This window comes from Lepidochelys kempii, chromosome 9 (genome assembly GCF_965140285.1).
Source record: "Lepidochelys kempii isolate rLepKem1 chromosome 9, rLepKem1.hap1, whole genome shotgun sequence".
NCBI classification, from domain to species: domain Eukaryota; kingdom Metazoa; phylum Chordata; order Testudines; family Cheloniidae; genus Lepidochelys; species Lepidochelys kempii.
This window is the reverse complement of record NC_136388.1, coordinates 101985068-102006608: the sequence shown is the minus strand read 5'-3', so window position 1 is coordinate 102006608 and position 21541 is coordinate 101985068. Positions and strand designations below refer to the sequence as shown.

The following is a 21541-nucleotide window of genomic DNA, read 5'->3' as shown; positions in this document are numbered from 1 at the left end:
GAGGCCCTAGTCTTGGCACACCCCAGCCTAAGAAGGTGTCCTTTTTGAGAACAAGAGCAGCAAGTTTAGACTTCAAAGAACTGCCTAGAGAGGCCACCCAGCTGCTGGAGCCGGCAGAAGCCAATCAGGGCCCAGCAGACAAAATCAAAGGTCTGGCTGCAGCTGGAAGGATTTCCGAGTCTTAACCCAAGAAACCCAAATTGATCAGGGGCCTAACTCTGGCTGCACCTTGTTGGCTGAACCTGTTTTATAATATGATGCAATTTAAAGCCCAGGTGGCCATCTTAAGTATGAATTTATTTCTATAAGATGAAGGTGAGCGCTCTTTGCAAGATGCCCTACTGGCTTAGGCAAGCTGTGATGGGGAGCAAATATGGGGTGCTAACGGGCTCTTTAATCTAGCAGAGAAAGAAAGAACAAGAACCAGTGTTAGGAAGCTGAAGCCAGACAAGTTCAAATTAGAAATACGGGACACATTTTTAACCGTGACGGTGATTAACCATTTGAACAAACTGTTAAGGGAGGTGATGCCTCAGATGTCTTCAGATAAATACTTGATACCTTTTGGGATGTTATGCTTTAGCCAGACAAGTTACTGGGCTCAACACAGGGGTTACTGGGTGAAATTTAACACCCTGTGATATACAGACTAGCAGGTTTAATGGTCCCATCTGGGCTTAAACTCTATGAATCTAGGTATTTATTCCCATTTGCAGCCTTCTGAATCCAAAGTTAGGCAGCTTTATAGGACATCTGCTCTGTCCATCTTTGTAGCCAACAGTGGAGTAAATACCAGTGGGTGGTGAGTGCAAGGGTTGGGTTTATGGCCGATGATTTTCATTTTTGTACCTGCATTTAGCTATTGCCTGCGAAGCAAGATGAATGGACAGACCAGAGGCTAGCTTGGGAACTAGGCTATATTGGCACTTGGTGTTGAAGTGATCAGTTCAGTATCCCTGCATGGGACCGGACTGCTGAGGGAGGGAGGGAGTCAAGCACCCATAACCCAGGGACCAGAAAAGCCTCCCATCTTTGCTCCGCCCTGAGCACTTGTTCTTGCCAAGACAGTAGCGTGAATTACCATCCAGTAATGTTAGGCTTTAGGGGATGAATGGAAGGGAAGGCCCTTGAAACTATCCTTCCATGTATCCTAGGAAAGAGATCCACTGCTGACAGCCAGACCCTGGAGACCCAACAGGGTAAGTTCTCTCTGATCCTAGTCAACACCTACATGGAGACGGCAGGTGAACTGGACTCAGGCGCCAGCCTATAAAGGTGAGACACACCTCTACCTGTCGTTCACCCCATATGACCACACTGCTACCCCCACAGGCTCTCTCAGCAGCATCTGTAAGTAATGCTTTCTGCCATCTGCAGCTGGCTAGGAGGTTCCATTCCATCTTGGTGAACATCCACCTGGCCTCTGTTAGACACATCTTGATCACCTCCAGGCTGGATTACAGCAATGCAATGTACTTGGGCACGAGGCCCTCAACCCTGGAGAAAGTCCGGCTAGTACAGCATGCCACAGCATGACTCCTCAGTGACATGGGCTACCCTGAGCCCATCACCCCGGTCCTCTGCTCCCTGTACTTGCTTCTCAATGAATACAGAGTTGAGTTCAAAGGTCCCGGTCCCCATCTTCAATGCACTCACTGGCCAGGGCCCAGAAGCATATCTAAAAGATTGCCTGATGCACCCGGATAAGGCCTGTGGTCCACAGCTGCACGCCCCTGGCACAAGGGAACTTTCTACCATCAGGATAAATGTTGTCCGTGCAGGAGACAGAGCTTCCTCGTGAGCTGACCCAAGACTATGAAATGAACTCCCACCATCCCAAACCTTCCATGTCATGTGCAAGGGGAAGAGAGGATGGGAGAGAGGACAAGCTACACACAGCAGATGCTACTCACATCGCTTGATGTGTTGCTGGAAGGTGCTCAGACACCACAGTGAGGATGGGCTAAGAATGTGTATTGAACAGAATAAAAGTGCCGGCATCCACTACCCCTATGCCTGTGCTGAAAATAGCTTACTGGCCTGTGTCGAGGGGACACATCCATGTGCTGCACCGTTACAGGGTTGTTAGTTTGCCCAGAGAATCTTCTTTTTCCCCTCACTTGACTGGTATCTATGTAACTGAGATGGGACAAAGTGGGGAGAATTGGGGTTTTCATGCAGCATAGCACAGAAAGCAGGAGTCACCCTTCTTACCTCCAGAGTACGTTGGGGATCTCCAGGGCTACCAGGAGAGCCCAGCTCTCCAGCATCATGCTCATTCTTAGATGTACTGGCGGCTGGATCTGGGATCTGATGCTGCGGGTGTGCAGAAAGTAAGCTCAGCTTATAGAACTCCTGAATATCTGCAAAACAGTATGAGAAACATCCATAGACGTGGGGACTCCAAACTGAACAATTGAGAGGGCCCTGCCCAGTGAAACACAGACACACCTCCACTCTCTCTGCATTCCCTCCATGTTTAATGGCTGTGAGACTTGGTGCAGATAAACTTCTGCCTTGATAACTGGTACGGGATTCCTCTGTCTCCCACAGAACAGCCATTCTATGCTATATACCACTCACTCCACTGCGGGCTCTCGCTGTGAATGCAGTGCTTCTGCAGGCTACCAGGCGTCTACAAGGAACTAACATGTACTATGAGCTCAGTGGCACATGCTGGACATGGTTTCCCCTCGCCCCCCACCCCAGGCTCTTCGGGTGCTAGCCCTCGGAGGGTCCTACAAACTCTTAAGCATCTCTAGTAAGTAACAGATGATTCATTACCTGGGACTGGCAGGAAATGAAAAGGTGTGACTGCCCCAGACACAATGACTGACAGTTCCAATGCAAACAGCACCAGTCGTTCTGAATTCAGCCCCGAGGGGCACTGCAGTAGAACTGTGTCAGGGTAACCACCACGTCTCATTGGGGCCCACCCACACCAGCCTCCCACCACCCCCACGTCCTGCTTGCTGGCTGCCGCCCGGTATCCTCCTGCTTCTGCTACGGAGCCCCCAGCCAACGAGAGGCAACGCGTTGCTTCCAAGCCTGGCTCTCGGGCTGCCTGCTGCGTGGCCTTCCTTCCACAGCCCGTGTCCAGGCTACTCCAGCCTGCTGCTCCCGGTACGCAGGGCAGCTGGGGTCCTGGGCAAGGTGTGGGGGTGGCTCTGGGCCCCTGGAAGGGGCAGGGCCTCAGGCAGAAGGGGCGGGTCTGGGGCCAGACTCCCCCAGCCATCCCTTCAGCACTGCCTGGCCCATGCCGCCCGTGGCTCCAGTGACAATTGCCGGGCCCTGGGGCAGCTGCCCCTTTTGCACCCCCCCACCCTCAACAGCGGCCCTGCCAGTATGGTCGGCTGTGTCCCGGCTTTCTTACCGGTATGCCGGACCGGACCAGACCGGCTTACTTTCACCTCTGCCTTCAGGTTGTGAATCTGCGGACGGAGATATCTTATAGTCATGTCAGTGTGTTCAATAAAAGGGAATGAGTGGGAGAGGTGGCCAGCAAGGGATGGAACCATCCAGGGACTCACAGAAGCCATAGTGAGAGACAGATTGCGCAGGAGCCAAAAAAGAAACACCGACACAAGGCACCAGGAAAGAGGTGCTCTCTGTCCTTCCCAATCAATGACAGCTGGAGATATCAACCGAGGAGAAACAAAGCTCACTCCCATACTGCAGACCCATGTGGCAAGTCTCCCCCTCCCAGGGAAGAGGCATGAGGAATTACACAGATAGGGGTTTCCCCCAGGCTCTGCTCTGCAGCATCACACAGCCACACAGGGACATGCTTTCACGGTTGCCCCCATTCGGCCACCCTGCGTGGCTCTGGGAGCGGCTCATTAGGGAAGTTTTTAAGAAGCAGGAAAAAGCCCTTTTGTACTAGAGCAACAGAGTTCTCCCAGTGCAGGGCTGCTGAAGGCTGCCGTACTCCATTCTCCTGGGCATCCTTCAGGATCAGAGGATGTTGGGTGGGACATGCTGTGATCTCCTGCTCTGGTGGCAGCCCACTGGCCTGGGAAATGCCATGAATTCACGCAGCCTGCAGAGGGGCTGTAATGTATGCTGGGACCCATGCCAGCCCTCCGAACAGCCCAGCATCTAGAAGGTACAGAAGTGGCCTCTATGTAAGCTGCCTCTATATAAATCCATGGTACGCCCACATCTTGAATACTGCGTGCAGATGTGGTCGCCCCATCTCAAAAAAAGATATATTAGAATTGGAAAGGACAGAAAAGGGCAACGAAAATGATTAGGGGTATGGAACAGCTTCCGTATGAGGACAGATTAATAAGACTTGGACTTTTCACCTTGGAAAAGAGATGACTAAGGGGGGACATGATAGAGGTCTATAAAATCAGGACTGGTGTGGAGAAAGTAAATAAGGAAGTGTTATTTACTCCTTCTCATAACACAAGAACGAGGGGCCACCAAATGAAATTAATGGGCAGCAGGTTTAAAACAAACAAAAGGAAGTATTTCTTCACACAATGCACAGTCAACCTGTGGAACTCCTTGCCAGAGGATGCTGTGAAGGCCAAGACTATAACTTCAAAAAAGAACTAGATAAATTCATGGAGCATAGGCCCATCAATGGCTGTTAGTCAGGATGGGCAGGGATGGTGTCAGGATGTTTGCCAGAAGCTGGGAATGAGTGACAGGGGATGGATCACTTGATGATTACCTGTTCTGTTCATTCCTTTGGGGCCTTTGGTCTGACCCAGTATGGCTGTTCTCATGTTCTTAAACCCACCTTCCCTCCCCGGACCCCACTGCACCTTCCTGGGTCATGGCCTATGTGCGTTATCTCCTGAAAAGTGCAGTACAGAATCTGGCTGTAAGCATCCAGAAGAGAAAGGGGGGCAGCTAACAACACAGGGTGTAAGGGGAGCCTGGGACTCATCCTTCATGGACTCCAGCAGCTCCACCGGTATATATGCCACATACCCTAAAAGGGCCCAGAAAGCAGTCAGCCACCCAAGAAGCCCAGTTAGCTCAGACATGCGATCCTAGTAACCAGTCATTACTAAGCAACACAAACAGGACTTTTGTTTTAGTGAGAAAACATCTAGTCCTCTGTTATAACAATAATCATTATGTAACAGAGGAGCACTGGCTGCTCCCTGTTCAGTTATTCTCAGCAGCTGCCTGGAATGTGCTAAACTTTATGAAAATAGGATAAAAAAAAAATCCTTCTCCCCAGTGTGTCACCAAAAACCCAGTCTCTGGATCTAGGTCAGTGCAGCTGAGCTCTCCTGGCATACTAGTGGAACGGAGCCTGGGGGTCTGATTTTTCAGCACTCACAAGTCCGTGAGGCACTTCCCAGAGCAAATACGAAGGTTCCTGCCCCAGAGCAGTGGATCTGTGCAAGAGAACCCCTGAATCCATGTAGCCATTTGCAGGATCAGGGACTCACTTTAGACAGGATGCAGTAGATGGAAGTAAGAAACAGTAGGGAAGGGCAGGGCAGAGAAGAAGGCAGGTTACAGCAGCATCACAAGTGTCTCGGTTAGGGGATGTGCACAGCGTCGTGGTTTAATTCACTAATTTCTCATGGGCATCGGGAACTGCACACGTTTGTTTCTCCCATATGTTTGGTTACACAGAATTATTACACAAAAACAACCGTAAGAGAATGTTATAGCTGTACAAGACAGGAAATACCATGGTTCAGGTTGCATGTTCAACTTTAAGGGCCAAATTCTGTACCGTGACATTGGTGTAAATCCAGAGTAACTCCACTGAAGTTACTAAGAGTCACTAGGGATTTACGTGGGATAATAGAGATCAGAATTTGTCCCTAATCTTTCTCCCTGGGGTAGATAGGTCATGTGAATATTATTATTTAACAGTTATACTACGGTAGTGTCTAGAGGCCAAGAGGCTGAGCGCCCAGCATGCCAGATGCTGTACAAACATATAGAAAATGACAATCCATGCCCCAGAAAGCATCCAGTTTTTAATTACATGATGCGAGACTTGCTCAGAATAGACATCTTTCCCATCCCCTCAGATTACACAGGTGCAGCACTTTAAAACTGGGGATTCCTGCCTGCAGCACTGATGCTACGTTCATTATCATAGCAGGCCATTTTGGGAAGCTGTTACCCTCTGGCGTGTTCCACCCCAGCGGTGGCTGTGGTCAGAGAAGCATTCTTCCATGAGCCTGTGAAGGGCTTTGGAATCCTTGGATCAGCAGCATAAGGCCACCAGCCTGCTAAGAAAGTGACACTGTACAGCAGATGCTCTCATCCCTAGGGAAACGGACACTGATGCCCCAGCCCCAGGCTGGGGTGCACTATCCCCTCCCCCTGGCATGTGAACATTTGGGGGCGATACACAGATCCCTTTCAGCACGGCACGCCCATGCCCTGCTCCCCTTGGGGTACTACGGGGACTCTCAGTGGCAGGAAGTTTGCTGCATGAATTGGAAGGGGATGGGATAGGGGTCAAAAAGGAGTTAATTTTCTGGGTGGCAGCCTTCCCCGGAGGAGTGGCAGAGAGCTGGATCAGCTCCTGCTCTTAGCACAGGACCTTTGGCTGCCTCGCCACCCCAGCCAGTTTGCTGCCGTGACAGCTCATGGGTATTTCCAACAGGACTCCAGCCCCGGAGGGTGAAAGGGGAAGGCTTTGTCCATTATGTGACTGCCTGCTCGTCGGGGTGTTGCCTCGGGAATGCCTGCAGCAGCTCTGTCTCTGCTCCCCCCTGCTTAGATTTTCCAGCCTTCACAGAAGACACAACAGCTCCTTTCAGCCACAGGCCCGTTTTCAGGGAGTGAAATGTCCAGGGCACATTCTAACAGAGGATGTGGTTTCCTCTCAGCCCCACATCAGCCAAGCCTCCCAGGCTGGCCCTTCTCTGGCGCCTGATGCCCTAAGACCGAAGCTCCCTCCAGCTTCTTCCCTGGGTGTAGCACAAATGACTTGAGTTTGAAACCTATGAGCCAAGCCTCACCCCCCTTACTGGGCCCTTGCTAATCCCACTTGCTGGTCACTCGCCCCCTCTCCTTCCCCACCACAGACTGACTCACCCTCATTCATTCCATACCTGTATTCGCTATCGTATTCGCTCTGCCACTCTCTGCCCCTCACTCGCTTTCACTGCCCAGCCCACACTTCCTTGCCCTCACCTTCAGTCTGTGGGGCATCTGCACTGTGGATTAAGGTGTGTTGTCTCCACAGGTAGGTATATCTGCATGAGCTTTAGTCTGGCCGGTACAAGCCGCAGTGGTAGTGAGCTCATGGCAGTGCAGGTGTTGGTGCAAGCTAGCCACGCACGTACAAGCCCACTGAGGACTCTGTGAATGTATGTGGGTCACTGGACCATGCTACCACACCTTCCCGCCTATTGTTACCCGTGGTAGCTCGAATAAAGCTAGGTCAGCTAATCCTTTAACAGACTCCAAGAACTGGTAGGTAAGCTCTCATGAGAAGAAAACTTAAGGGAAAAGGAGTTCAGGAGAACTGGCAGTTTCTCAAGTAGACAATATTAAAGGCACAACTGCAAACCATCCCAATGCAAAGGAAAGATGGGAAGACTAGTAAGGCTCCATCAGGAGCTCTTTAATGATCTGAAAATCAAAAGGAATCCTACAAAAACTGGAAACATGGACAAATTGCTAGGGAGGAGTAAAAAAAAAATAGCACAAGCCTGCAGGGACAAAATCAGAAAGGCTAAAGCAAAAAATGAGTCACACCTAACAAGGGACATAAAAGCAATAAGAGTGCATTAAATGCATCAGAGCAAGAGAAAAATGAAGGAAAGTGTAGGTCCTCTATTTAGTGAGGAAGGATATCTGATGACATCAAGGAGGCTAAGGTGTTTAATCCTATTTTGATTCAGTCTTCATTAAAAAGGTTAATGGTGACCAGATACTCAACACAATTAATATTAACAACAAGGGGGAAGGAACGCAAGCCAAAGTAGGGAAAGAACAAGTTAAAGAATAGTTAGATAAATTGGATGTATTCAAGTGAGCAGGAGCTGATGAAATTCATCCTTGGGTACTTAAGGAATCATAGAATCATAGAATATCAGGGTTGGAAGGGACCTCAGGAGGTCTTCTAGTCCAACCCCCTGCTCAAAGCAGGACCGATCCCCAACTAAATCATCCCAGCCAGGGCTTTGTCAAGCCTGACCTTGAAACCCTCTAAGGAAGGAGATTCCACCACATCCCTAGGTAACCCATTCCAGTGCTTCACCACCCTCCTAGTGAAAAAGTTTTTCCAAACATCCAACCTAAACCTCCACCACTGCAACTTGAGACCATTGCTCCTCGTTCTGTCACCTGCTACCACTGAGAACAGTCTAGAGCCATCCTCTTTGGAACCCCCTGCAGGTAGTTGAAAGCAGCTATCAAATCCCCCCCTCATTCTTCTCTTCTGCAGACTAAACAATCCCAGTTCCCTCAGCCTCTCCTCATAAGTCATGTGCTCCAGCCCCCAATCATTTTCGTTGCCCTCCGCTAGACTCTTTCCAATTTTTCCACATTCTTCTTGTAGTGTGGGGCCCAAAACTGGACACAGTACTCCAGATAAAGCCTCATCGATGTCGAATACAGGGGAACGATCATGTCCCTCGATCTGCTGGCAATGCCCCTACTTATACAGCCCAAAATGCCGTTAGCCTTCTTGGCAACAAGGGCACACTGTTGACTCATATCCCACTGTAACCCCTAGGCCCTTTTCTGCAGAACTGCTGCTGAGCCATTCAGTCCCTAGTCTGTAGCGGTGCATGGGATTCTTCCGTCCTAAGTGCAGGACTCTGCACTTGTCCTTGTTGAACCTCATCAGATTTCTTTTGGCCCAATCCTCTAATTTGTCTAGGGCCCTCTGTACCCTATCCCTACCCTCCAGCATATCTACCTCTCCTCCCAGTTTAGTGTCATCTGCAAACTTGCTAAGGGTGCAGTCCACGCCATTCTCCAGATCATTAATGAAGATATTGAACAGAACCAGCCCCAGGACCAACCCTTGGGGCACTCTACTTGATACCGGCTGCCAACTAGACATGGAGCCATTGATCGCTACCCATTGAGCCCAATGATCTAGCCAGCTTTCTATCCACCTTATAGTCCATTCATCCAGCCCATACTTCTTTAACTTGCTGGCAAGAATACTGTGGGAGACCGTATCAAAAGCTTTGCTAAAGTCAAGGAATAACACATCCACTGCTTTCCCCTCATCCACAGAGCCAGTTATCTTGTCATAGAAGGCAATTAGATTAGTCAGACATGACTTGCCCTTGGTGAATCCATGCTGACTGCTCCTGATCACGTTCTTCTCCTCTTAGTGCTTCAGAATTGATTCCTTGAGGACATGCTCCATGATTTTTCCAGGGACTGAGGTGAGGCTGATTGGCCTGTAGTTCCCCGGATCCTCCTTCTTCCCTTTTTTAAAGATGGGCACTACATTAGCCTTTTCCCAGTCTTCCGGGACCTCCCCCGATCACCATGAGTTTTCAAAGATAATGGCCAATGGCTCTGCAATCACATCCGCCAACTCCTTTAGCACTCTCGGATGCCGCACATCCGGCCCCAGGGACTTGTGCTCGTCCAGCTTTTCTAAATTGCTCTGAACCACTTCTTTCTCCACAGAGGGCTGGTCACCTCCTCCTCATGCTGTGCTGCCCAGTGCAGCAGTCTGGGAGCTGACCTTGTTCATGAAGACAGAGGCAAAAAAAGCATTGAGTACATTAGCTTTTTCCACATCCTCTGTCACTAGGTTGCCTCCCTCATTCTGTAAGGGGCCCACACTTTCCTTGACTTTCTTCTTGTTGCTAACATACCTGAAGAAACCCTTCTTGTTACTCTTAACATCTTTTGCTAGCTGCAACTCCAAGTGTGATTTGGCTTTCCTGATTTCACTCCTGCACGCCTGAGCAATATTTTTACACTCCTCCCTGGTCATTTGTCCAATCTTCCACTTCTTGTAAGCTTCTTTTTTGTGTTTAAGATCAGCAAGGATTTCACTGTTAAACCAAGCTGGTCGCCTGCCATATTTACTATTCCTTCTACACATTGGGATGGTTTGTTCCTGCAACCTCAATAAGGATTCTTTAAAATACAGCCAGCTCTCCTGGACTCCTTTTCCCCTCATGTTATGCTCCCAGGGGATTCTGCCCATCAGTTCCCAGAGACAGTCAAAGCACTGGCCACTGTCGGAAGACAGGATACTGGGCTAGATGGACTTTGGTCTGACCCAGTGTGGCCGTTCTTATGTTCTTACGATTAGAATTCAAAATGAATTTAACAAATTGGAGAATTGGTCTGAATTCAACAAGATGAAATTCAATAAAGACAAGTCCAAAATACTTCACTTAGGAAGGAAATATCAAATGCACAGCTTCAAAATGGGGAATAGCCTGCTATGCGGTAGTGCAGCAGAAAAGGATCTGGGGGTTATAGTGGGTCACAAATAGAATAGGAGTCAACAGTGCGATGCAGTTACGAAAAAGGCTGATTATCATTCTGGGGTGTATTAACAGGAGTTTCGTATGGAAGACCTGGGAGGGAATTGTCCCACTCTACTCATCACTGGTGAGGCCTCAGCTGGAGTGCTGTGTCCAATTCCGAGCGTCACACTATAGGAAAGATGTGGACAAAATTGAGAGAGTCCAGAGTAAAGCAACAAAAATGATCAAAGGGGAGGAAAGGCTAATAAAACGGGGCATGATTCGTCTTGAGAGAAGCAGACTGGGAGGGACCCGATCACAGCCTTCCAGTATGTGAAGGGCGGTTAGAAAGAGGAGGGTGATCAACTGTTCTCCACATCCACTGAAGACAGGACAAGAAGTAATGGGCTTAATCTGCAGCAAGGGAAATTTAGGTTAGATGTTAGGAAAATCTTTCTAACTAGAAGGATAGTTAAGCTCGGGAACAGGCTTCCCAAGGAGGTCGTGGGATTCCCATCATTGGAGGTTTGTAAGACCAGGTTGGACACACACCTGTCCGGGCTAGTTCAGGTTTACATGGTCCTGCCTCAGCACAGGGGCTGGACTAGATGACTTCTCTAGGTCCCTTCCAGCCCGACACTTCTATGATCCTGCCCACACTTTGAATACACCTGGATTGATGGTGTGGACACATGTTGGATGTGCTCATGCAAGAGAGAAAAGTCAGGCAAAGGGAGGGGCAGGGGGGAAAGGAGCCTGGGTGACAATGGAAGCAGCCTGAGGAAGGAAGGGGGAGCCCAGGACCAGCCCCCCCAACACCTTTTGCCCTGTGACACCACAGGGCAGTGTCCCTCCAAGGCAGGTTTGTATCTGCGAACGGTGCCTAGCAGCAACGGACTGCAAGGAGGCCACCCAGTACTCCATAAGGATCACTGAAAAACTCCTGATCAGACTAGCTGGTTTTCAAGCAAGAATCCTGCAGAGGCTCAGATACTGAGACACACACAGAGACTTCTGTTCCATGAACACCACGCTCTGCGGGTGTGCCCTCTGGCGTACTCTTTGTACTGTGCCCGTTGCTGAGAGGTGGCTGTATCCAGCACACCCACCCACTACCCAAGCCAGACCGTCTCACAGCCCAGCAGAGGTCAGGTTATCCTGGGAGAGACTCATCCTCCCATTCGTCAGCGCTTACAGCAGTAGCAGGAGCTGGTGTCAGTTTCCGAGGAGACAGGACACCAGCAAATCCACAGCAGTGGTCTTGCCGGAGAGGAAGACAAGGGCTTCATAAGGCACTAATCCTCAGCAGCATCTGCAGTGTTGCAGGGCAGCATGCGGTGGCTCTGGCTGGTTTCCGATGATTTCATAGGGACCACGTGCAGCACACGGGACGTACAAGGGGAGCAGAGGGCACCCAGCAGGAAGCAGGGTCAGTGCGCCAGGTGTGGAAGGGGAATCTGCAGATTGCCACCACTGGGGTAGGGCCTGCAGTAATGAAGTGATCAGGCTTCCAGGAAGCCCAGCAAGTCCTCCAGCACTAACTGCTCCACCGACACTGGAGTCTCAGTGACCACGTGTGTCCTGTGGGCCTTGCAGGCTGCAGCTCAGCAACCAGCCCACGAATGAGCTGTCGGGGCTGCTTCCTGCACAGCCTCTGCTGGGAACATCCGAGAGGCCAATTCCCAAGAGAGGCCTGGAATCAGGCTGCTCACGCAGCCACTGGCAGGAGGCTGAGTGGCCTCAGGATCACTAGCCCCAAACATTCAAACATCATGAGATGGGACCAAACAGAACGAGACTTTTAGTAGATGAGATTGGGCTTTTGGGGCTGTCTTCTAATTTTTGCACTCCCCTGTTCTCTGTGTGTGAAACAAGTACAGTGCTGCTGGCTCGGCCAGATGGAAGTGAGTAAGGCACTGTGGTCCCTGCTACAGAAGCTCTTGCCAGAGGCCCCAGCTGATATCAGGGCTCTGTTAGACGCTGCACAAACACACATCAGAGACCCTCCCTGCCCCCTGCAGCTTACAGTCGAATGCAAAGCCTGGTAGCCAGCTTGTGACATGGGAACTGGAACAGGGACCAAACTAATTCCCTCTCGGGTCCACCCACCAGTCATTGCCTGGGAACGACTTTTAATCTCTGCTGAGCCGGACAAAATTCAAACCTGTGATAAACAGGTGAAAGACACCCTAGCACATTCGCAATGCTCTGAGGCTGCCAGTCTCCCAGGAGCACCGATGCTGCACCTCCGGGAATGAAGCGGCTGTTTGGAAAGATGAGGTTATTCAATCAAGTTCTTACCTTCCTGGAGCTCAGACACACAGGCAATGTTTCCCACAGGCCCCCCCTGAGCCTCAAACATACCCAGCCTGCCACAGCCTGTTCCTAGAGGGACAGCTCTCCCTTAGCTACACACAGCTAATAGAAAGGCAACAAGCAAACAATTGGCACACCCAGTTTCACTTCTACATCCAACCCTGTGCAGAGTAAAATACTCCCACAGTATCTCTAGGGCCCCTATGCTAACTTTGGCACACAGAGGTATTTGTTTGCGGGGGGAGAGTACAGACCTTTTCTGCTTCACCAATAACTCTGCACTTACAATGCTGCCCCACGGCGAAGGCTGTTGAATTTCAGCGAAGACAGTGCCTACGCTGACAGGAGGGATTCTCTCTTTGTGTAGGCAGCCAGGTTGACAGGAGAATTCTTCTGTGGACTAGTGCTGTCTACACTGGGGCTCGGTCAGTTTAACTGTGGTGCTCAGGGGGCTGGATTTTTCATATCCCTGAGCGACACCCCTATACCAACCTAAGCTCCTAGTGTAGACCGGGCCTAAGAAACCGCTATCCTCTGTGCAAGTCAGTCCAAACAGGGAGCCGGCATGCACATGCCAGTGGGTTACACAAGTATTTGTGAGACAGCACTGTGAAACTGAGCACTAGCATTCTTGGTTCTTCTTCCTGGCTCTGGGAGCAAATTATGGACTAAGGTTACAAACATCACAGCCAAATGTGACCAAGCCTTTCTTTGGATTGTCTGCAGGGACTGAACCTGGGATCTCTGAACATAAAAGCATGAGCTTCTGCTGATGAGCTAAAGCAGCTCTCTAAGGGTACGTCTAGACTGCAATTAGATACCGGTGGCTGGCCCGTGCCATTGGACTCAGGCTCGCGAGGCTCAGGCTAAGGGGCTGTTTAACTGCAGTGTAGATGTTTGGGCTCAGGCTGGACCGCGGGCTCTAGGACCCTGCGAGCTCGGAGGGTCCCAGTGCTTGGGTTGCAAGCGTTAACAGAGTCATAAACCACAACAGTCTAGAGTGACACAGAGCCACTCTTGTAGCGTAGAGTACACAAGCACCTAATTTAGCACGATCCTTCTGTGAGGCTATATGGCAAGGTGGCACCAAGTATGTTAGAAACCTGATTTCTGTTCCCAGTTCTGCCTAAAGTGACCATGTGCAAGTACAACTACCTGCTTTGTAAAACTGGTGAATAATAGTTATCCCCCCAGGACTGAGACCCTGCCTCCTACTAAGGATTGTGAATGTTACAGCACTATGAACAGCAGCTAGGAGAAGAGCTAGGTCGGGAATGTATGGCCTCTGGGCTAGCAGTTTAGTACACCTCCCCCTATACTACATGGTACTGTGGGGCAGCCCCTTCCTCCCCACACAAAATCACATACAGGCTGCAGTTTTTGAATCATCATGAGACTCCTGAAGCAGGGGCCAAAATCTCATTATTTGTGGCTGTTCCCATGGTCCCCTAGGTCCCTGAGTGCCTGAACTTTCCCTGGGCAATTTCACTACAAATCACAAACTTGGCTCACCAGCAGGCAAAGGCCTCAAACACATTAAGAAAAAGGCCAGGAGGCAAGAGGCAGCAAATCCTGTTTTCCCTGCTCATGGCCAAGCCATTTCTTTTGTGCCTGAGCCCAGGGCTCATGCATTCCCGAGCAGCACTCTGTCCGGAAATAACCGCCCTCTCCCACAGTGACTCTCAGCCAAGCACAGGCTGTTCCTGGCACAGAGCCGGACACAACTCAGCCCCCACCAGTCACTCCCCAAAGCAAGCAACCCCGTCCTAGCTCGGTAGCGACCCACACAATCCCTGAGCAGAAGGCCTGTTCGCTGGGATGCACTAGCAGAGGAAGGCAGGTGCCACCCAGGTCCTGCAGGAGTGTGAGTGCCCCAGTTCTGAGGACAGACACATGCTTTTGGGTCCCCCACAGGGCACACACGAGGCCTAAAGAAAGCAGCCACCACATTCCTGAAAGCATGCAAAGTGACAGACCAACTCCTCAGCCCAGCACTGTCTGAGCCAGGGCAGGTGCCCTTCTGTGAGGCTGCGCAGAGCCCAGCCAAGTGGGGCTGCCAAGCTGCCTGGGCACTAACCAAACAAAGAATAATGCCACTCCTCCCTTGGGATAGCTCACTGCCAACCCCACGGATTTACGCACACGTTGGGTTCCAAGCTGGAGAAACACCACCCCAACGGGAAAGTGACCAGAGAGACGGAAAATCGACTGGGACTGAAACTGCCTCGTCTCTCCCAGAGTACACAGCCCCACTGGCTGCTGCCACCACCACGGCCAATAAAGCCGGATTCTACCCAGGCTGCTACAGCCTGAGCCCCATTTTCACAGGTTCATGTTATCACGAACCCTCGCCGAGTCACTTTGTATTTAGACTTTCTACTGTGCTAGCCCCTAGGTCCCCTGGCTGGGGCTCAGGACCCCAATTTTCAAGGCACTGTTCACACCTGTAGTAGGACGACAGTCCCAGACTGAAAGAGCCTATAATTTATGCATGTGATGAGACAATGGCTGGTGGATAAAACGAATACATGGAGTGGAGAAGAAGGTACACAGCGAAGCTGCCCTGGGCAACGTATTGAGTAGCAGCATCTCCACACATACACCTGCGTGTCATATGGTTTGTCTGTCGACTGTAGGAGCTCCACTCCTGCTCACAGGGACTCAGTGACCCATCACTGGATTTAGTTTTATTCCAAACCAGCTAGACCCTCAGAGAGGACTCTGGAAACCTGGCTCGTGAACAAACATTGTGGATTTCAAATGTATTTGATATGGAAATTCCAGCTAATTCGCCAGGGCCTCCCTGCTGGACTCTCAGCCTCTCCCCCTGTTTTGAGCCAGACTACACAGGAATATAGCTGAACGCCACTCCTGCGCGAACAAAACACCACCAACCAGTTTATCTTTACACCTCCTGCTGACACCACGGTGCCCCCTGACCTGCTGCAGCATGTTCTGCTCCCCTCCCTTTGCTGAGGAGGAGGAAGCCCCTGCATTCCTCTCCAAAGCCATGGAACAGCCCTGTCATTGTTCCCAGGACAATCATTCATAGCTCCTGTCTCCCAGGGAGGGAAGACAGAGCTCCTGGAACCTGGCAGAAAAGGAAAGAGGGGCAGAATGCAAGGAGTTAGTGGGGCAGGAGAGGAGAGACTAAGGAGAAGACCCTCTGTTGGATTGCTGTGTGGGAAACAGGTTCTGGGTGCAGCTATGTGTGACAAAGATGCGAACTGCCTAGGTAATATGGTGAGGTGAATCTCAGAAATGCCTGAAAGAGAACTGGTTGGCATTAATTACCATGACAGGTTTTTCTGAGAATGGATAGATGGATCCTCCAGGCTCTCACCACCTGGTCAGAGCTAACCGGATGCTTTTGAGCTCTCACTTGTACCGCAGTTTACTCAGGTTTCAGAGTAACAGCCGTGTTAGTCTGTATTCGCAAAAAGAAAACAAGTACTCCTTTTCTTTTTACAGTTTACTCAGAAGATTTCATACAAGCCTGAGACACATCTCTGAGGTCTGGGGGAACAGCAGAGTAGGGGCATTTCTTCTCTTTTCAAGGGACTGGGGAATCAGACATCCCTTTAAGAGACCTCTAAAGACACTTTGGAATTGCTGCACATTTCCCTTGAGGTCTGGAGTCTCTAGGCATCTGGCAGGTGGAATCCAAGGGGAAGAGTTCAGATAGGGAGCTCCTGTGTCTCACTGAAGATTATTTCTGCTGTAAATAGTTCCCTGGTATTGTCTTTATATTTTTGTATCTTAAGAGCCAATCATAACTAGTTCCTGCCCAGAATTTATCCTGATCTGGTACGACACAAAGCAGAGCAGCCTCTGGGTTCAAGATGTCAAATTATTTCTGTTTTTTAAAAAAATCCTTTACCAAGGTGTTACATTTTTAAATGGCCTCATTTTTATGTAATCCACAAAATTATTATATATTTGTTGTTCCCACTGCTGGCTCCATACAGAACTAAAATTAATGGTAGCTTGGGTACAAGTGATCATAACTTGATCACATTTATAATGTGCAAGCAGAATAAAATTTAGACGAGTAAGATATACACTTGGCAGTTTAAAGGTCCAGTTTCACAAAGCTGAAAATAATTATGAGCCAAATTGGCCGTGAGGAAGAATTTGTTCAGAAAAATATGAAAGATAATTGGAAATAATTTAAGGACACCTTACTAGATGCCTCAAAAGCCACAATCAAGCAGAAGGCTGTACTGGTTCAAAAAAAGACCTGGTTTGGAGGGGAAGTGCATGCAGCTATAAAAAAAATACTAACAAATGAAAGAAGGGGGAAATTGATAGTTATGAATATAAATGACATGTGTTAGGAATGGAAGAAAATTGATAAGGAAAGCAAAAGGGACACAAGGAGAAATCTATGGGCAGCACAGTTAAGGACACTCAGAATTTTTAAAAATGTATTATGAACAAAAAGAATCTGACAATGGTGTTGGTCTATTTCTAGACAGAAATAGTAAAATTATCTGGAAGAAATAGACTGGAATAGACTGGAAGAAAGCGAATGTGGTGCCAGATGGGATGACCCAGGCAATTATAGGCCTACCAGCCTGACACCAATCCTGGGCAAGAGAATGGAGTGGCTGATATGGGACTTGCTGAATAAAGAATTAAAGGGGAGGGTAATGTAATTAATGCAAATTAGCATGGGTTTATGGAAAATAGATCCTGCCAAACTAACCTGGTATCTTTTTTTGATGAGATTACTAGTTTGGTTGATAAAGGTAATAGTGTTGATGTAATGTCCTTAGCCTTCTCTAAAGTGTTTGACTTGGTACCACACAACATAGAATCATAGAATATCAGGGTTGGAAGGGACCTCAGGAGGTCATCTAGTCCAACCCCCTCCTCAAAGCAGGACCAATCCCCAATTTTTGCTCCAGATCCCAAATGGCCCCCTCAAGGATTGAACTCACAACCCTGGGTTTAGCAGGCCAATGCTCAAACCACTGAGCTATCCCTCCCCCCAAAGAACATTTTGATTACCCAACTAGAACGATATAAAATTACCATATTGTTGTATGCAGTGTTGTACCTGTGTTGGTCCCAGGATATTAGGGGGACAAGGTGTGTGGACCAACTTCTGTTGGTGAGAGGGACAAGCTTTCGAGCTACACAAAGCTCTTCTTTAGGTCTGGGAAATGTACTCAGAGTGTCACAGCCAAATACAAGGTGGAACAGATTGTTTATCATAAGAAAATGTAAATGTATACAACTAGGAACAAAGGATGTGGACCCTACTCACAGGATGAGGGACTCCACCCTGGGAAGCAGTGACTCTGAAAAACAAGATGTCGGGGTCATGGTAGATAATCAGCTGAACATGTGACGCTGTGCCCAAAAGAGCTAATGCAATCCTGGGATGCATAAACAGGGGTAGAGAGGTTATTTTACCTCTGTATTTGGCATTGGTGCGACCACTGCTGGAATACTGTGTCCAGGTGTGGTGACCACAATTCAAAATGATGTTGATAAATCGGCCACAGTTCAGAGAAGAGCCATAAGGGTGAGTAAAGAATTAGAAAACATGCCTTATAGTGTAGTCTATACTCAAGGATCTCAATCTATTTAGCTTAACAAACAGAAGGTTAAGGGGTGACTTGATTACAGTCTATAAGTACCTACTTAGGAACAAATATTTAATAATGGGCTCTTCAATCTAGCAGAAAAAGATATAGTATGATCCAATGGCTGGAAGGTGAAGCTAGACAAATTCAGACTGGAAATCAGGTGCAAATTTTTAACAGTGAGAGTAATTAAATATTGGAACAATTTACCAAAGATCATGGTGGATTCTCCATCACTGACAATTTTTACCCCAAGATTGGATATTTTTCTCAAAGCTCTGCTCTAAGAATTATTACGGGACAGTTCTGTGACCTATGTTATGCAGTAGGTCAGACTAGATGATCACAATGGTCCCTTTTCGCCTTGGAATCTATGAGTCTATGAAAACAGAACACTCTTCTTAGATGGTTATACATGTGGTATCAAACAGCTAACTCTTCTTTTTAATGCCCAGAAAACTACCATGTGTCCCCACTGAGCAAGCCACAATAGTCTTAGCAGAGATCCCTGCCCAAGCAGAAAGCCTCTTGACGAGGATCAGTTTATCAGAGGAAAAGACAGCAGCAGGGAGCGATTTCCCTAGCCCCTTCTGAAGGAGGAGGTGAGAATCATCTATAGCAGTGGTTCTCAAACTGTGGGTCACGACCCTGTTTTAATGGGATTGCCAGGCCTGGTGTTAGCCTTGCTCAGGCCTGGAGCTGAGGACGAAGCTGAAGCCCAAGCCCCACTGCCCAGGGCTGAATCCTGAGGGCTTCAGGTTATAGGCCCCACATCTGGCTTTGGCCCCCCCATCCGGGGTGGAGGGGCTTGGGTGGGCTCAGGCTTCAGTCCCCGTCCAGGGGTCATGTAGTAATTTTTGTTGTCAGAAGGAGGTCACAGTCCACTGAAGTTTGAGAACCCCGGAAATATAGGCAGGTTGGATTTCAGTCTGGTGGGATACAGTTAGAGATGCCATCCAAACAAAGTGTACTCCTCAGGCCTGGAAATGGGAGGTGGAAAGACATTACTGGCCACTGTGTTCTCTCTCTGTTCAAAACACCTGTTCTTCTCTATAGCCTGAGCCAACATGACTCAGCAAATGGAGCCACATCCTCACCACACAGTAGCCCATGAGCCACCGCACCTGGGCGCTGACAAGCACCTGACTATGCTGTGCCTGCAGGGCCCAAGCAGTCACATGGAGTGGGAGCGAATGAGGCAGCAGTGTGTCCCTGGGCATGCCCAACAGAGGGTCCATCCATCTCCACGGAAAACAGCAGGAAAGGAGGTAGGAGACAGCGTCCTAGAAATACCCGTCCTGCCTCACCAGCTTCACATGCACCATCATTAACCATTCATAGTCATTCATTTAGGAAGACAGGAGGAAGGCCCCAGGAATTAGAGTGTTAGGCTGTGTCTCAAGAAACCCTAGTTCAATTCCCTGCTCTCCCGCAGACTTCATATATGACCTCGGCTTAGGCAGATCACTTAGCTTCTGTGTGCCTCCATTCTCCTCTGTACCATGGGGAGGCTAGCAGTTCCTGCCTCACCAGGTGTGTGAGGGGACATGCATTAAAGATCACGAGGAGCTCAGGTACTAGGGTGATAGGGGCCATACAAGTATCTTAGAGAGAGGCCAAGTTAATTTAAGTTAGATGCCCACAAACAGACGGTGGTTCTCACACACATATTTATTATTCTAGCTTATTAGCAAACGAATTCCTGCAGATACCTTTTGGTCTCTGGCTCATTGGAGCATTCAGAATTGGAGTTGTGTTAATGTTCATTGGACACATAAGTCACATGGTAGGGTTTGTGCACCCCAAGGGTTACTGTTAAAATCAGGTTTCTGCCAGTCATGAGCTCAGAATTTAGTTTGTGTGAATAGTCTGTAGTAATCATTTAAAATTTGCTTCAAAATTTGCAGGAACAGTCCTGGCCATTAATTTGTTTGCTAGAAAATTCATTGGAAGTGAACAGGAAAGGGGCATGAAAGTAAGAAGTCGGTGTGTGTAAAAATTCAACAGGATATCGGTGGGAGTTTCTCTCATTGTATTTGTCTAGTTTCTGATAAGACTCCAGCTGCACTGATGTAATGCCAGGGGGGTGCCGCGCTGAGATCCAAGGAAGGGGAAGGCATTCTGAGTCCTCTGACCTGCAAGATGGGGCTGCCTATTATAGCCATTTCTTGTGTATAGTTCTTTTCCCTCAACACATCGTATCGTTCCTTGCAAATACTCCAGGTTCGGAGTTCCTGAAAGTCAGGGCTGCATTGGGAGCTGCTTTCCCAACCCTGTGAAATATTATCTTCAATAGGAAGCAAGTGGAGAAAAACCTACTTCTCCCCAAGGGATGATAATAAGAATAGAGAGAAGCGATGCCAACACAAGCAGGCTTTGTGTGTCAGGGCTGGGAGGGAAAGGTGCATAAAACTCCATCACATGCTCCATAGGTGCTGGGCCATAGACACCATCATGTTTGAACACTGCAAGGAGTGCTTTATAAAACTTCAAGGCCCCTTAACACGCACTGCCCTGGGCATCCTGGGGTGAAAAAATCCACATTGCCCTACAAATCGGCAGTGAAAAAGAAAGACCGAGGCATCAATTAGAAGGTTAAGACCAGTCAGTGAAAGGAGCATTCTGGGAATCGTAGTCCACAGGACCTGTGCGTGACCTGCTTTGCCTTTCACTATTACCGTTACTGTCTCACAGGTTAAGCCACTTAACAGCTCCAGCTGTGCTGAAGCTTTGAGCTCTTTCACATGCTTGAATGGAATCGTTCTGTGCCACTGTACAGCCACATTAGGAGGGTACTGAGCTCAGGTCTCTGACTCCTGCAGACAAAGGGCGGTTCCAGGGCTCGCCGGCCCCAGACAGTGACACATGAGCTGCAGAAAGTTCCTTAGAACTCACTCCCCCGAGGAGTTGGGCTCCTGCCGCAGACACTAGGAGATCAGAGCCCGGGTCCCCAACATCCTCACCCTGAGAGGGGCAGGTTACGCATGTGTGTCAGCCACCGAGTGGCTGTTCAGTGCAAAGCCAGCAGTCAGCTCACTAGGTGGAAGGTGCTTACCCAGCAGGGCCTGAAAGAGGTCACTTCGGAAGATGTGCGAGACCTTTCCAATAGAGGCCTTCAACTGCTGCTCCTCTGGAGCCCTCAGAGTGGTTTGGTACCTGGTCAGAATCGCCACGGCTCGTTGAGTGTCTGGGGAGACAGCACAGGAGAGCCCTCAGACTTCATCAGACCATCATGTAACA

General features: G+C 49.2%; 1 protein-coding gene across 4 annotated transcripts in view; it reads right to left on the bottom strand.

Annotated features, from left to right (window-relative positions):
- The window catches only part of DLG3 (discs large MAGUK scaffold protein 3), a 180353-nt gene that overhangs the window by 155386 nt on the left and 3426 nt on the right, over window positions 1–21541 (bottom strand). For all 4 annotated transcript variants that reach the window (XM_073358605.2, XM_073358606.2, XM_073358607.2 and 1 more), the window contains exons 2-3: window positions 21357–21488; window positions 2215–2363 (exon numbers count right to left, since the gene is read on the bottom strand). In XM_073358605.2, coding sequence (XP_073214706.1) covers window positions 2215–2363; window positions 21357–21488 — 281 coding nt within the window. The remainder of the gene's footprint in view (window positions 1–2214; window positions 2364–21356; window positions 21489–21541) is intronic.